This window comes from Balaenoptera ricei, chromosome 5, assembly GCF_028023285.1.
Source record: "Balaenoptera ricei isolate mBalRic1 chromosome 5, mBalRic1.hap2, whole genome shotgun sequence".
In the NCBI taxonomy this organism is placed as follows: Eukaryota; Metazoa; Chordata; class Mammalia; order Artiodactyla; family Balaenopteridae; genus Balaenoptera; species Balaenoptera ricei.
The window spans coordinates 28705883-28723430 of record NC_082643.1 but is presented as its reverse complement, the minus strand read 5'-3'; the positions used below and the strand labels follow the sequence as shown (position 1 = coordinate 28723430).

General features: G+C 36.1%; 1 protein-coding gene across 2 annotated transcripts in view; it reads right to left on the bottom strand.

Annotated features, from left to right (window-relative positions):
• Nucleotides 1–17548, bottom strand: part of ABCE1 (ATP binding cassette subfamily E member 1) — a 35145-nt gene that overhangs the window by 699 nt on the left and 16898 nt on the right. For both annotated transcript variants that reach the window (XM_059922550.1, XM_059922552.1), the window contains exons 10-17: nucleotides 17130–17251; nucleotides 14290–14511; nucleotides 13219–13278; nucleotides 13061–13119; nucleotides 11325–11435; nucleotides 11092–11234; nucleotides 10851–10973; nucleotides 1387–1498 (exon numbers count right to left, since the gene is read on the bottom strand). In XM_059922550.1, coding sequence (XP_059778533.1) covers nucleotides 1387–1498; nucleotides 10851–10973; nucleotides 11092–11234; nucleotides 11325–11435; nucleotides 13061–13119; nucleotides 13219–13278; nucleotides 14290–14511; nucleotides 17130–17251 — 952 coding nt within the window. The remainder of the gene's footprint in view (nucleotides 1–1386; nucleotides 1499–10850; nucleotides 10974–11091; nucleotides 11235–11324; nucleotides 11436–13060; nucleotides 13120–13218; nucleotides 13279–14289; nucleotides 14512–17129; nucleotides 17252–17548) is intronic.

Sequence of the window (17548 nt, the reverse complement as noted above, 5' to 3'; positions counted from 1 at the left end):
CTGCTACCCATCCCTACTGCCTGGACACCTTCCTGCTGCACACCTCACACAAAATTCCTTTACATAAAATACTTAAACATATAAAACTTTGTTATATAAAATATTGTTTCCAGAAAAACTATTAAATTCCATTTTTATCATTTTAACTTTAAGCTTCTGGTAAAAAAGTAACACTGTCAGTTTGAGAACTGCCTATTACACAAGAAGTATATAAAAATAATTTTTCCCGGCACTGTCTACAGACTGGCCAGTAATGATCCATCTACCTACTTGCCTAGCTGCTTGCTCCCTTATTAGGATTGAGGTATGACTGTCTAGGATGAGTGGATATAGAGAAAATGATAAGTGTACCTGGGGACTGAACTAAGTCTCTACCCAAGAAAACTACAACACAAAGTGTTTGTAATGCTTCAGAAGAAATTCTTATGAAAATTAAGCTGTGCATAATAAGTGTTCTAACATTTAGTTCCTCTCTTCTGCTTAATATGCTTTTCAAAACTGAGAAAACTCTTCAAATTTAATTTAAAACTTGCCATTTCATTATCCTGGCCAGAGAGTAAACATTTATAAACAAAATATATAGTGAAGGCTAAAGGCATCCAGATATTATGTTAGGTGCTTAAGAATACATGATGTGCACCATGTCTCTGCCTTCTAAGAGGTCACGTTTTAGTAGCAAAGCTAGAGAAGTACAAATATGAAAGGACAGGTACGTGTTAACATACTTCTAAAGCTTCTAAGTATTAAGGACGATGGCTAGAGGGCCATGAAATGTAAGCAGCATTTTAAAGAGGCATTGCAGGGATACCAGAAACACAGAAATGCTTTTTTAGCATTCATTTTTTTTTTGGGCAATGAAGAAATGACTGCCTTCTAAAAACCATATTTCACAGACTACATCAAGTATAGGGTACAAAATTATTTTACATACTACAAAGAAGAAAAAAACCACTGCCAATTTAACTGACAAAATGTTTTTTCATTATTTAGAATTTAATGCTCATTGAAGAAGTTTGTTTAGACTCTTAAAATATGCATTTTAATCATGTGTTGCTCTTCTGCGTGCACAAAATGTGTAAGAAATATTAAGGTATTTGTAAAATCTTCTGTTTCAAGTGTAATCTTTCTGAAGACAAATGGCAAACTCAACACAAGCAGTACAACAATGGGTGCAACTCAAACAGACAATGCAGCAATGGCAGCTACATCACAATTGCTACCTATCAGACTGAAGTATGCCATCAGATACTAAAATGTGAAAAACATGAATCTTAGAATTAATGAAATGACATAAGATTTTAGTGACACAGCCTTCAATTTAAAACATGCTTTTCAATTATTTACACTGAGAAGTTATCCGTGATTTAAGGTAATTTTTCTACATACCTTAATCGAATTGAGTTTGTTTATTCTTGGCCTATAGTTGTTTGGATCTCTTCTGAATGTAATTTCAAGCTGAGACAAAAATTTATTCATGCCAGCCAAAAGGGTTTGAGGACTAGAGGAAAAATAAAATCTATCAGTTGTGACTGAATTTTACCCCCCCCAGTTTAATTACTTTTTTAGGAGGAAGAGTATTACGAATCACTGTTCCCTCTAATTCCCCAATCAAAAGTCATCTGGATAATAGTATAGTCACAGTACATTATAAAGTCTATATTCAGAAATGTCTTTGCTTGGACTATTAGTTTGTTTGGCTATATTTTTATGCAAAACAAACACAGTTTAAAGTGTTTCTGATCTGGAAAAAAAGTCAGTGAGAAGTACTGCTTTAGAAAAATTATTTGATTGAAGAATTTCAAATCTAAGATTTTTAGGGGAGAAGAGAATTTAACAGAAAAGGTAATATTTATGTTAGAAATTTGGCACAAAGCAATATGTACAACATAATGGTGTTTAGTAATAACACCTTTTAAAATTTCTATACTTTATTCATCTTTTCTCACCCAAACTAGTTCTTAAATCATGTTAAGTCATATCATACATGTGGAACATTTTAAGCATTTTGTAAATACAAAGGGAGGATCACTATTTGAATAGCTTTATGTAGTCTAAGAAATTTCCCTAACTCTCAAAGAAGTTGTGTTATTTTCAGTAATAGATACATAAATTTTAAATAGAAAAAAAAAAAAAAAGGAATTCTAATAAGTTTAGTACTTCTATTCCTTGGATGTATTCAAATAGCAAATCCATTCCTCCCTAAACCAGGAAACATTATGTTGGAATCACATGAACTTGCTGTTTTTACAGGTCAAATGGCTGAATATCAGGAATTTCATACAGTTCAACCCAATAAGGTTTCAGCACTAAAAGTGTAAAAAATTTCTCATAAAAAAAATTTCTCATAAACTAATGTGAAAGTTCTTTATATTACAAGTACTCTCAATCAAGCCAATAAGGAAAAAAGGGGACGGAGGAGGTAAAATCATTCATTTTTAACTCTGCTGTACATTAATACCAGATATTTGGGGTATAGTGAGCTTTACCACTAGCGGTGTAAATTGGGCAAATCATGCATCCAAATAATGAAACAGACAAAACTGAACCTGAAAGAAAAGGTGAGGGGCCCAAAGCTCCGCATGCTTATTCCCCTGGGTCAGGAGTTCTATACCATAGTCTAAAAACCGCTATTCTACCCAGGGCCATCCAGTACCGAATATGCATAATCTTGGGAGTTACAAAATCATTTCTAGAATTTCTGGTTATCTCTTTCCTTATTAAAAATTAAAACAGTATGACTTATGTCTATATGTTGATTGGAAAATTTAAAATAATCTTCTGGGGAGATTCAAGATGGCAGAGAGTAGGTGGACGTGGAGTTGATCTCTCTCCATGGATGCATCAGGAATACATCTATAGATGCAACAATTCTCACAGAACACCAGCCGAAAACTAGCAGAAGACCTTGGACACCGAAAAGGAGTATAAAGATCCCTGTATAACTGGGTAGGATGGAAAAAAAGAAGGGAGGAGAAGAGGAAGCCGGATGGGACTGCACCCTGGGGCGGGGGAACTGAAGCAGAGAAGAGATTCTCGAATTTGGGGAAACCCCCTCTCTGACGGGGAAATCGATTGGGACAGAAGGGAAGCATCTCAGGCTGTTGGAAGAGGGTGAAGCTGCTGATCCGTAGCAGACAGGACAGAGTAAGAAACACACAGATGGCCCGTAGAATGGCCCTACGTGACCCAGACTGGGATGTGTGTTCACAGGTGTGCAAGGGGGCTGAGAGCTGGTGTGTGGGGATTGGAGAACAGGCCCAGAGTGAAAAGTGCTGTTGGCTGTGGGAAGACGGACTGAGGGGACGGGAGGGAGGAAATCCGCAGCAGGGAATGCCTGTGGAGGAAGACTGGCTGCCACGGAAGCAGGGCACTATTGCTAAGTCCCCCGCAGGCAGAGGAGACACTATTGTAACCTCTCTCTCCCCACGTCACCGCCTGCCAATGACAATAAAAGAAGCCCGCTCAGGGCTGGCTCTTGTGCGCTGGCTGCTGAGACATAAAAAAGCCCCCTCAGAGCTGGTCCTCATGTGCCGGCTGCGGGGCAATTAAAAAAAAAACACCATCACCCTCTCAGGGCTGGCCCTCACATGCCTGCTGCCGGGTGCCAGAAAAACCCCAGCCAGGGTTGGCCCTCACATGCCTTACGCTGGGTGCCGGAAAAGGCCCTCACTCAGGCCGTATCTCTTGCACCCATGGCCGACGGCTACCCTGTGCATTTGGTGCCGCTGGGGCTCCAAATGCAGATCCAAGCAGTCATACCACCTCTGTACCCAGTCCTCACAGGGCCAGACCCAAGAGCTCCAAGGCAGCCTCAGGACCAGACTCCTGCGGGCAGACCACACGTAGAGGTGGGGATAAAACCAAAGCTGAACCCCAGGGACGGGGTGACTAAGGAAGAGGATGGAAAATCCTTCCACTGGCAGCACAAGCTGCAGATTAAATCCCCACGATCAGCTAGGAAGACCCTGCGTCTATGGAACATCTGAGTAGACAATGAGTGTTCCCACAAATGAAAACGGTCCAGCTCTGGCAGCTGTGGACTTTGGGGGCAGCACACGTGGGAACTGGGCCACATTAGAGTCGGAGGGGTCCCCACAGGGCCCACAGCAGGTCCACAGACCAGCCCAGAGGCAGAGGAGGGGCTCCGGGGGAGGCAGAGGGGGGCTGTGGCTCACAGTGTGTGCAAGGACCCTCACAGCGGAGACCCCAGGGAAACATAATTATTACTATTAATTTTATTGTTTTGATTCATTCTGTTGTTGGTTCTTCTTTTTTTCTTTTTGGTTTGTTTTACTTTCTTTTTTTTCTTTGTTGTTTTAGATTTTTATTTAGTCTTTTGGATCTTTGTTTTATAACATATTTTTATCTTTTTTTGGAATATATTTATATTTTTACTTTGCTTTTCTGTTGTTCTGTTCCTGTCCTGTATTTTTTGTCAATATATATTTTTTAATATTTCCATTTCTTCTTTGCTTTTCTGTTGTCCTGTGTTTTTCCCTTTTTATTTTACTATTTTTTTAATCATTTTTATAGATTTGTTCGGTTTCCTTGCTTTATTCTTCAGTGGGCACACTGCTTTGCTTTTGTTTTTAGGTTATGTGTTTTTGTTAGTATTAATCCTAATTGTTTGATTTCATTTTTGAATTCTTCTATTTGTCTGGTTTTTCTCTTGCTTTTTTGTTTTATTTGACTGTTTTTCTTTTACATGTGTGTGTGTTTCCCTGTTTCCGGTTTTTTTTTTTTGGTTTGATTTTGTTTTTACCATTTCTCCAGGGTTTCGTTTGTCTTTTTTTTTTAAATACGTTTTCTGTTTTATCTTTTTTATATTTCTGTTTCTACGCTGCTTTTCTGTTGTTGTCTTCTTTCCCCTTTTTCTTTGTTTTTTTAATATCATTTTTGTCAGTTTGTTTTGTTTCTTTGCTTCACTCTTCAGTTGGCACTCTGCTTTGGTTTTGGGTTCTTGTCAACTTTCTTCTTAATTGTTTGATTTCGTTCTTGGGTTCTTTTGTTTGTCTGGTTGTTCTCTTGCTATTTGATTTATTTGGTTCTGTTTTTGTTTCTTTTGTGTGTGTGCACGTTTCTTTGTTCCTGTTTCTGTTTGATTATACTTCTTACCTGTCTGGGGTGTTGCTAGTCTTTTTTTTTTTTTTAAATCCCCTTTATTGCCAGGACGAGCAACTTGCGGGGTCTTGGTCCCTTGAGCAAAAGTCAGGCCTGAGGCTCTGGAGTGAGAGCACCAAGTCCAGGATGCTGGACCACTAGAGAATTCCCAACCCCAGGGAAGATTAATCTCTGAGAGCTCTCATGGAGGCCTCCATCTGAATCCAAGACCCGACTCCACCCAACTGCCAGCAGCTCCCAGTGCTGGACGCCTCACACCAAACAACAAACAAGACAGGAACACAAACCCACCCATCAGCACACAGATTACCTAAAGTCATACTAAGCTCACAGACGCCCCAAAACATACCACATGACACGGCCCTACTCATCAAAGGGAAAAGACTCAGCTTCACCCACTAGAACGCAGGCACCAGTCCCTCCCATCAGGAAGCCTACACAAGACACTGGACCAACCCCACCATCGGGCAGAGAACAGAAGCAAGAGGAACTACGACCCTGCAGCCTAGGGAAAGGAGACCTCAAATACTGTAAATTAGACAAAATGAGAAGACACAGAAGTATCTTACAGGCAAAGGAGCAAGATAAAAACCCACAAGACCAAATAAATGAAAAGGAAGTAGGCAAACTACCTAAAAAAGAATTCAGAGTAACGATAGTAAAGATGATCCAAATTGTTGGACACAGAATAGAGAAAATACAAGAAACATTTAACAAGGACCTAGAAGAACTAAGGAGCAAACAAACAGTAATGAACAACACATAACTGAAATTAAAAACACTCTACAAGGAATCAATAGCAGAATAACTGAGGCAGAAGAATGGATAAAAGAGCTGGAAGACAAAGTGGTGGAAATAACTGCCGAGGAGCAGAGTAAAGAAAAAAAGAATGAAAGGAAGACAATCTCAGAAACCTCTAGGACAACACTAAACGCACCAACATTTGAATTATAGGAGTCCCGGAAGAAGAAAAGAAAAAGGGTCTGAGAAAATATTTGAAGAGATTGTAGTTGAAAACTTCCCTAACATGGGAAAGGAAATAGTTACCCAAGTCCAGGAAGCACAGAGTCCCATACAGGATAAACCCAAGGAGAAACACACCAAGACACACACTGATCAAACTAACAAAAATTAAATTCAAAGAAAAAATATTAAAAGCAGCAAGGGAAAACCAAAAAATAACATACAAAGGAATCCCCATAAGGTTATCAGCTGATTTTTCAGCAGAAACTCTACAGGCCAGAAGGGAGTGGTAGGATATACTTAAAGTGATGAAAGAGTAAAACCTACAACCAAGATTATTCTACCCAGCAAGGATCTCATTCAGATTCGACAGAGAAGTCAAAAGCTTTACAGACAAGCAAATGTTAAGAGAATTCAGCACAACCAAACCAGCTTTACAACAAATGCTAAAGAAACTTTTCTAAGTGGGAAACAAAAGAGAAGAAAAAGACCCACAAAAACAAACCCAAAACAATTAAGAAAATGGTAATAGGAACATACATATCGATAATAACCTTGAATGTAAATGGATTAAACACCCCAACCAAAAGACATAGACTGACTGAATAGATACAAAACAAGACCCATATTTATGCTGTTTAGAAGAGACCCACTTCAGACCTAGGGACACATACAGACTGAAAGTGAAGGGATGGAAAAAGATATTCCATACAAATGGAAATCAAAAGAAAGCTGGAGTAGCAATACTCGTATCAGATAAAATAGACTTTAAAATAAAGACTGTTACAAGAGCTAGGGAGGGACACCACATAATGATCAAAGGATCAATCCTAGAAGAAGATATAACAGATATAAGTGTTTATGCACCCAACATAGGAACACCTCAACACATAAGGCAGATGCTAACAACCATGAAAGGAGAAATCGACAGTAACACAATAATAGTAGGGGACTTTAACACCCTACTTATACCAATGGACAGATCATCCAAACAAAATAAATAAGGAAACATGAGCTTTAAATGACACATTAGACCAGATGGAGAAAAATGAGATTTATAGGTCATTCTATCCAAAAACAAAGGAATACACTTTCTTCTCAAGTGCACACAGAATGTTCTGCAGGATAGACCACATCTTGGGTCACAAATCAAGCCTTGGTAAATTTAAGAAAACTGAAATCGTATGAAGCATCTTTTCTGACCACAATGCTAGGAGACTAGATATCAATTACAGGAAAAAAAAACTGTAAAAAATACGAACACATGGAGGCTTAAACAATACGCCAGTAAACAACCAAGAGATCACTGAAGAAATCAAAGAGGAAATAAAAAAATACCTAGAAACAAATGACAATGAAAGCATGATGACCCAAAACCTATGGGATGGAGCAAAAGCAGTTCTAAGAGGGAAGTTTATAGTAATACAATCCTACCTCAAGAAACAAGAAAAATCTCAAATAAACAACCTACCCTTACACCTAAAGCAATTAGAGAAAGAAGAACAAAAGAACCCCAAAGTTAGCAGAAGTAAAGAAATCATCAAGATCAGATCAGAAATAAATGAAAAAGAAATGAAGGAAAGATCAATAAAACTAAAAGCTGATTCTTTGAGAAGATAAACAAAACTGATAAACCATTAGCCAGACTCATCAGGAAAAAAGGGAGTAGACTCAAATCAACAGAATTAGAAGTGAAAAAGAAGTAACAACTGACACCACAGAAATACAAAGGATCATGAGAGACTACTACGAGCAACTATATGCCAATAAAATGGACAACCTGGAAGAAATGGACAAATTCTTAGAAAAGTACAACCTTTTAAGACTGAACCAGGAAGAAATAAATACACGAACAGACCAACCACAAGTCCTGATATTGAAACTGTGATTAAAAATCTTCCAACAAACAAAAGCCCAAGGCCAGATGGCTTCACAGGTGAATTCTATCAAACATTTAGAGAAGAGCTAACACCTATCCTTCTCAAACTCTTCCAAAATATAGCAGAGCGGGGAACACTCCCAAACTCATTGTATGAGGTCACCATCACCCTGATACCAAAACCAGACAAATATGTCACAAAAGAAGAAAATTACAGGCCAATATCACTTATGAGCACAGATGCAAAAATCCTCAACAAAATACTAGCAAACAGAATCCAACAGCACACTAAAGGATCATACACCATGATCAAGTGGGGTTTATCTCAGGAATGCACGGATTCTTCCATATACACAAATCAATCAATGTGATACACCATATTAACAAAGTGAAGGATAAAAACCATATGATCATCTCAATAGACGCAGAAAAAGCTTCTGACAAAATTCAACACCCATTTATGATAAAAACTCTCCAGAAAGTGGGAACAGAGGGAACCTACCTCAACATAATAAAGGCCATATATGACAAACCCACAGCAAACATCATTCTCCATGGCGAAAAACTGAAACCATTTCCTCTAAGATCAGGAACAAGACAAGGGTGCCCACTCTCACCACTATTATTCAACATAACATAGTTTTGGATGTTTTAGCCACAGCAATCAGAGAAGAAAAAGAAATAAAAGGAATCCAAATTGGAGAAGAAGAAGTAAAACTGTCACTGTTTGCAGGTAACATGATACTGTACATAGAAAATCTTAAAGATGCCACCAGAAAACTAGTAGAGCTAATCATTGAATTTGGTAAAGCAGCAGGATACAAAATTAATGCACAGAAATCTCTTGCATTCCTGTACACCAACAATGAAAAATCAGAAAGAGAAATCAAGGAAAGACTCCCACTTACCACTGCAACAAAAAGAATACCTAGGAATAAACCTACTTAAGCAGGCAAAAGACCTGTATGCAGAAAAGTACAAGACACTGATGAAAGAAATCAAAGATACAAAACAGATGGAAAGATATACCATGTTCTTGGATTGGAAGAATCAACATTGTGAAAATGACTATACTACCCAAAGCAATCTACAGAGTCAATGCAATCCCTATCAAATTACCAATGGCACTTTCCACAGAACTAGAACAAAAAATTTCACAATTTGTATGGAAACAAAAAAGACCCCGAGTACCCAAAGCAATCAAGAAAGAAAAACGGAGCTGGAGGAATCAGGCTCCCTGACTTCAGACTATACTACAAAGCTACAGTAATCAAGAGAGTATGGTACTAGCACAAAAACAGAAATATAGATCAATGGAACAGGATAGAAAGCCCAGAGATAAACCCACGCACATATGGTCACCTTATCTTTGACAAAGGAGGCAAGAATATATGATGGAGAAAAGCAGCCTCTTCAATAAGTGGAGCTGGGAAAACTGGACAGCTGCATGTAAAAGAATGAAATTAGAACACTTCCTAACACCACACACAGAAATAAATTCAAAACGGATTAAAGACCTAAATGTAAGACCAGACACTATAAAACTCTTAGAGGAAAGCATAGGCAGAACAATCTATGACATAAATCACAGCAAGATCCTTTTTGACCCACCTCCTAGAGAAAGGGAAATAAAAACAAAAATAAACAAATGGGACCTAATGAAACTTAAAAGCTTTTGCACAGCAAAGGAAACCATAAACAAGACAAAAAGACAACCCTCAGAATGGGAGAAAATATTTGCAAACGAAGCAACTGACAAGGATTAATCTCCAAAATATACAAGCAGCTCATGTAGCTCAGAATCAAAAAAACAAACAACCCAATCCAAAAATGGGCAGAAGACCTAAATAGACATTTCTCCAAAGAAGACATACAGATTGTCAACAAACACATGAAAAGATGCTCAAATCACTAATTACTAGAGAAATGCAAATCAAAACCACAATGAGGTATCACCTCACACCAGTCAGAATGGCTATCATCAAAAAATCTACAAACAATAAATGCTGGAGAGGGTGTGGAGAAAAGGGAACCCTCTTGCACTGTTGGAGGGATTGTAAATTGATGCAGCCACTATAGAGAACAGTATAGAGGTTCCTTAAAAACCTAAAAATAGTACTACCATTTGACCCAGCAATCCCACCACTGCGCATATACCCTGAGAAAACCATAATTCAAAAAGATACATGTAAATATTCCTGCAATGAACACTGTGGTACAACTGCCAGGATATGGAAGCAATCTAAATGTCCATAGACAGATGAATGATTAAAGATGTGGCACATATATACGATGGAATATTAGCCTTAAAAAGGAACGAAACTGAGTTATTTGTAATGAGGTGGATGGACCCAGAGTCTGTCATACAGTGAAGTTAAGACACAAAGAGAAAAATACGTACCGTATGCTAATGCACATATATGGAATCTAAATAAACGGTACTGATGAACCTAGTGGCAGGGCAGGAATAAAGACACAGACGTAGAGAACGGACTTGAGGACACAGTGGGGGGAAAGGAAAGCTGGGACGAAGTGAGAGAGTAGCACTGACATATATACACTACCAAATGTAAAATGGATGGTCAGTGGGAAGCTGCTGCATAGCACATGGAGATCAGTTTGATGCTTTGAGATGACCTAGAGGGGTGGGACAGGGAGGACGGGAGGGAGGCTCAAGAGGGAGGGGATATGGGGATATATGTATACTTATAGCTGATTCAGTTTGTTGTACAACAGAAACTAACACAACATTGTAAAGCAATTATATCCAATAAAGATTATAAAAAAAAGAGCCAGCCAACTTGAAATAAATAACTAACTAAATAAAATAAGTTTCTAAGTGTTGGAACTTATAATTAGGTTTGAATAGTTTACAAAATAGTTTTACCTGTTTGCAAGTGTGTTCTTAGATGGAACACCATCAAAAACAATGACTCGATCTGCTAGATAGGTGGCCATGATGAAGTCATGTTCCACAACAAAGGCTGTCTTCTTAGCATGGAGTATGAAACTAAAACACATGATTTTGAAATCTTAGTTTTATATCATCATATTCAAATACTATGTTAAGCACTTTTGTCTGCCACTACACATGATCACAGGTAATACTCTTATGAGCGTGACATTACCGTTTGACAACTCGAGCAGCCATCAATCTTTGCTCAGAATCCAAATAAGCAGATGGTTCATCAATTAAATAGACATCAGCAGGTTTGCCCAAACAAAGAGCTAAAGCTACTCGCTGCAGTTCACCACCAGATAATGTCTGCACCTATTTGCAAAAGAAGTTCAGTAAACCATGTAGAGACATCCAAAGTTTAAAATAATAAAATGATAAAACAACAAAAATTATTTAGAGTACCTCTTGATCGATGATGTTTTCAATTTGCAGAGGCTTCATTACATCAGTCACAAATTGTGGATGAGTGTAAGCATCTCTGATCTTTTCATGTAGTAGCTGGCGAACACTTCCCTGTTTTTAATGGAAAAGTATTGAAATTTTATTTCAGTATAGAACTACTCTAATTATGAATCTTGAGAAAGTTAAGCTACACAGCAAAAGTATATCAATTTGCCACCAACAGATATCGATAGTATTTTGATGCTTATCCATCAGCTATGACATGTTTTTTGAGATTTTAAAAATTAAAAACCCACCATGTCCAAGTTAAAAAAAAAACAAAACAAAAATCTTAAAATTTGAAAGTAGTAAATGATGAAGGTTTCAGGGAAGCAATCATTAGAGACTAGGAATACTTCTAAAGGTCACTATGGGTATCAAGTAATCTTCGGCAATCTGTGAGCTAACACAAAATGCACAATAATATGACAGGGATGAATTTAAGATGTCTTTTAAGTTGTTATCTGAGGAGAGGGCTGAGTTTGAGAACTTAAAAGCTAAGCTTATAGAAAGCATCAATGATAAAATTTTCCTTGTAAGCCAAGCCATCTCAAATATTCCCAACATGAGTGAGTACTGAGGTACTGAGCATAGATACTGTAGTTAATTAGTTCATTACAACACCTGCAGAAATCAAAGGAGGTTAATTTCATAATGTTTTAAGGCTCATCCATATTGTAACATGTATCAGAGTTTTATTTCTTTTTATGGCAGAGTAACAGTGGCTCTACCATTTTTCATTCCCACCAGCAACGTATGAGGTTCTAATTTCTCTACATCCTCAGCAATACTTGTTATTGTCTTTCTGCTTTAAGTCATTCTAGTGGGTGTGATGTGGTATCTCAATGTGGTTTTGATTTGTATTTCCCTAATGACTAACGATGCTGTGCATCTTTTCATGTGTTTATTGGCTATCTGTATATTTTCTTTGGAAAAATGTCTATTCAAATCCTTTGCTCATCTAAAAATTGAGCTGTAAGAGTTCTTTATATATTTTGGATACGAGTACCTTATTAGATATATGATTTGCAAATTATTTCTCCAGTCCTGTGGGTAGCCTTTCACTTTCTTGATGTCATTTGCAGCACCAAAACACATTAAGTTTTTGAAGATTTATTTTGGAAAAAGATGCCAAACAGACTTTAAAAGAGTTTCCTAGCAGTGGAAATGAATAAAGGACTGTAGTAGTCCTAAGATCTTCCTTAGCCACCTTATTACACCTGTACAGAAACTAATTTGGAGAAAAATTTTGATATAGTGTAAAATTAATGATCTAGGTATATATATATATATATATAAACTCTTCTTCAATAACAAAATAACAGAATAGGGCTTCCCTGGTGGCGCAGTGGTTAAGAATCTGCCTGCCAATGCAGGGGACACGGGTTCGAGCCCTGGTCTGGGAAGATCCCACATGCCGCGGAGCAGCTAGGCCCGTGAGCCACAACTACTGAGCCTGCGCGTCTGGAGCCTGTGCTCCGCAACAAAAGAGGCCGGCCACGACAGTGAGAGGCCCGCGCACCGCGATGAAGATTGGCCCCCGCTTGCCGCAACTAGAGAAAGCCCTCGCACAGAAACGAAGACCCAACACAGCCATAAATAAATAAATAAATAAATAAAAATTAAAATTCAGTTTCTCTTAAAAAAAAAAAAAAAAAAAAAAAAAAAAAAAAAAAAAAAATAACAGAATAACTCACGGTTGATTTGGGACTGATTTTCTGTGGCTTATAACTGACATTTAAAACTGGTACTTCCCCTGCAAAGTAATGCAAATAAATAAGACACCGAAAACGGCCCAGATCTTCAAAGTTTACTATGTGGAACAGAGTAAAAAGACTCAATATTACAATAGTACCTCCTTCATCAGGTTTAAGTCTCCCAGCAAGCATTCTGATAAATGTCGTTTTACCAGTACCTGGCAACACAACATACAAAAAATTGACTTGAAAGATGCTTCACATTTACAGTAAATCACTAACGTACTAATGGATTTTAGCTGAGAAATTAGTTTTGAACAAATACACTGACACTACTGAATTCTGAAGGTTATATAGAAAAATACTTGAACTTTCATGATTCATCTCTCAAGTATCATTCTAAACTAATTAGGAGGAATATAGACTATTTAAAGCTTATGACGGCCATTTTAACAAATGGTGGGTCTATAAAGTCTTGGGTTAGTTCTTGAAAGACTTACTTAGCTAAAATATCAATGCACACAATTTATTGTTAAGACAGGACAATAACTGTTATGATTGATACCATCATCATAAAGGCCAGTTACATGAAATATTTAATTGCAACCAAGCTCAAAATTCCTGTTAACTAAAAACTGATACATTGCAACAATCTTCATAAAGTTTTTTTCTTCTACAGTTTTGTAAGCTGTAAGTACACAATTCAAATCTTTTTCTAAAAATCATGAAAGCAATACCAGATATTTGGCACTCAAATTCATTTCATAACTATATTTATGACGATAATCTATTACTAAAAAGTGTTGGTAATACAACTATTTACAAAGTTAGAGTAGCCTAAATTTAAATTAAGAAAGGTTCCAAGTGGAGGAATGCAAGGAAAACATTTTAAACTAGACTGCTTCAGAACTACAAATTTATCCTTTCCTTCCTAGTCAGTTTCTAAGATGAATAAGTGCTATTCGTATCAATTTATACATAGAAAAACCAGCTTAGAAAAAATCTTATTCTCACTGAAGGTTATGAAAACAAAGTAAGAAATATGAACTCGATTAAATGACAGATTAAATCATATGTTGTCACAAAATGTGAACTACACTGAGTAATGTAGGAATTCAATCCAGCTCCCAGACCTATAACTGAGTCAAAGTTTTTCACGGAGTAATTAACACTCAGTTACTGGATAAACAGAACAAACTTCCGAATATCACAAAATAAGGAAAACTTACCATTTTCCCCCAACATCACCATGATTTCAGAATCTGTAAACTCTCCAGCTACAATTGCTAGCTCAAACTCTCCCATCTTTTTCTTCATTCCAGGATATTTATACATACACATCTTTTTAACTTCTTCTTCATTTGCTGTCTCAGCTACTTTAAAAACAAGTGATGAATCTCTGAATCTCAAGTTTTCTGTTGGAACATAGCCATCCAAAAAAATGTTTATGCCTGTTGGAAAGTCATTGAAATAGATTAGTAAAGATCACTTAAAGACTAAACTTTTTCCACAAAAATAAATTATCATATAAAAGCCAAAACCCTAGGCTCTCTTGTGAGCAATCTATGCATAGATTTAAATTTCTGTGGATTTATAGCATGCAGTTTGACAACAGTGTTTCACGTACCTAATGCCAAGTTTAAATAATACATGCCTATATACACAAAGCATAACTTTTCATTATTACGTGATTTTTGTAAGATTTTTTCCATCAGATTTTATGTGAAAGCCTATACTGCCATTTCTTCTGTATTTTAAAATAAAAAATTGTAATTTTTCTCTACAAAATGACAAGTAAAATGGAATATTTTCAGACTGACATAAATTAAAATAGTTTGAGCAATAATTTTTTAAAGATGATTTAAGTTATGAATATTCATTTTCATGTGAGACATAACCATACGTTGAAGTTACGATTTACTGCATTTGTTTTCAGATTAACTTCGCAGCTTTGAAAGAAATTTATAATAACAAACTAATTTCATTAACCTTTTTTTTGGCTTCACTGTACAAACACCATTATCTAAACAGATTTTAATAACTCAAAGTAAACTAACATACTGTACATGAAAATTCCTCCATACTGAAGTTGTTAAGAACCACAATGGCAGGTGCACAGAAATGGAAAAGTGGATTATTTGGGAAACAGTGAAAAGATCCGTTTTTAAAATGTTTACTATTTATAAGAGAAGGACAGTAGGTGAAGTTTCAGAAGGTCTTGAAAGAAAGTCTAAGGATATTATTCATGTCATCTGCAATTAAGAACCACATCTAGGCCTTTTCAGCCTAGAACACAGGTGTTCAATAAATATTTATTGACAGAATAAACATATGTGTTTATTCTGCCCAAATTAGCATTTTTATATCTTAAACTATTTAAAAATTACAAATGTGGGGTTAAAAAGATTAAAACCAAAAATTAAATAAAAATATAAACTTGAAGGAACCTTAGTGGCCATTTAGTCCAAGTGCCTAACTCATCAGGTAAGAAAATGAAAGCTCAGAGAAGTGACTTTGTGGAAAAAACACTAACAAGTCAACTTTATACATTAATATTGCAATGTCTCTCTTGCCAATTTAAAAGTGAGTTCAAGCTAAAATTCCTTTACAGTTCATAAAGAGCTTTTACATATAATGTGTTAATTTCAGTATATTAAAGGAAAGCAGAAAGATTAAGTGCAGTTTGTCACTTGAATTGTTTTAACAGATAGGGTACATTAAAAACCTCACCAGCAACTACTTCTTGGCATAGGCTTTAGACATGGCATCTATAAATGGAATTATGAAAAGTGATTGCCAGGTACCCATGTCATTATCATCAATGTGATTCTAGAACTACTTTAGGCAGAGTCGGCATTCAATAAATACTTGCTAACTGAGGAGAGTAAAACATTAATTGCTTCTGATATCATCTCTTAAAGACTACTGGAAAGAAAACTGGGCAATCTCACAAATTTTCCCTTAAAATGCCTACCTATCTCAAATGTATAGATAGGGACGTGAGAGCAATTCCTTCCCCACACCTTAAACTATTTATACACTTTTTATAAATTAAAAGAGCTACCACCGCCTTTTTATGCAGAGTATGATGCAATATAATTTCTTTCTCCAAAAGTTTCTTAGGTAACTCAAAAGCAATCTCTTTGAAGAGACAGCTTTAAAAAAAAAAAAAAAGAGCCTGTTCAACCTAGGGAGCTATAAGGCTACATGAATAATTATTCTTGTAGAATATGGTATTTTTTCAAGATATGGACTAAGTAGTCCTTTTAGGTGTTCTAGATTGCCAGCTTAAGGCATAGCTGGAGAGAAGAAATGTAAAAAAGTAAAAATAGGAATGAGGAAGCAGTGAAGGGGAACAGGAAAGAAATTAAAAGGAAGAAGGTGTACCAGGTAGCAAGTGCACTGATTCTGTTTCAAGAGCCACTTAGTGGTAGGCTAGTTTTTACTTTTGCCTAACCTGCTTAGGGAAGAGACATGGAAAAGAGAGACCAGAGAGTCCTTCTTTCCTGAAAGTAAAAGGAGTAAGTGAAAATACACTTACTAAGCTATTTTATTAGAATTTTAGTCACTTACTAGACTATAATATACTTAACTATCTTATTAGACTTTTGTATAGTCTTAGTTTCACAAACTTAGGATACAGATTACAGATAAATTTGAAACATGAAAACAAGATGCACTAAATGAATTTTAAGAGTTTTCCTACTGGTATTGGCCCGTCAAAGATAAAGCTGAACATGACAAATAGTACAGTGATGCTGCAGAGGCCAAAATATAAAAGAAACTTTTAATATAGCAAATAAATAGAGCAAATAAATAAATAGAGTGAAATTGATAAAGCATTTTTACCCACAACAAAAACTTCTACAAAAAGACATAGGTTATGTTTAACAACTGATTTATATAACCTTATATATGTATATTCTATTGGGAGATTAAATTCCTTAAGGCCAGAGTTTTGGATAAGTAATACGAGAGCAACACTTAACTACTTAGCATCAACAGCAATACATTTTCTAAGCATTAGAGTGAAAGAGAATACAGCATTGTGAAAAGTTTTTCAAGTTACCTTCTCTTACACTAAAAGGCATAGTGACAACACCGTAAGCACTTGGTACGCCATATAAACAGCAGATGAAGTCAGAGAGATAGTCTAATACACTTAGATCATGCTCCACCACAATGATATATCTGAAAATCAATATAGATTTTTATTTTAAAATGTAATATATATAATTAAAATTATATTTAATTATAATTAAAACTTTTACATAGTTTTTTAAAAAACTACAGTGTAAATTTCAGGAAGATAGATATATTTTTAAAAAATTAACTGTAAAGACCATATTAAGCATAAGTAATAAAACATTTTCTTTAAGACTCATTATCAACGTTCGTACTTCAAATTGTTTTCCTAAACTAAAAGAAAAAAGTTAACATGAAATAGTGTATGAATATATGAAATAAATGTTTGGCTAATAAAAAACA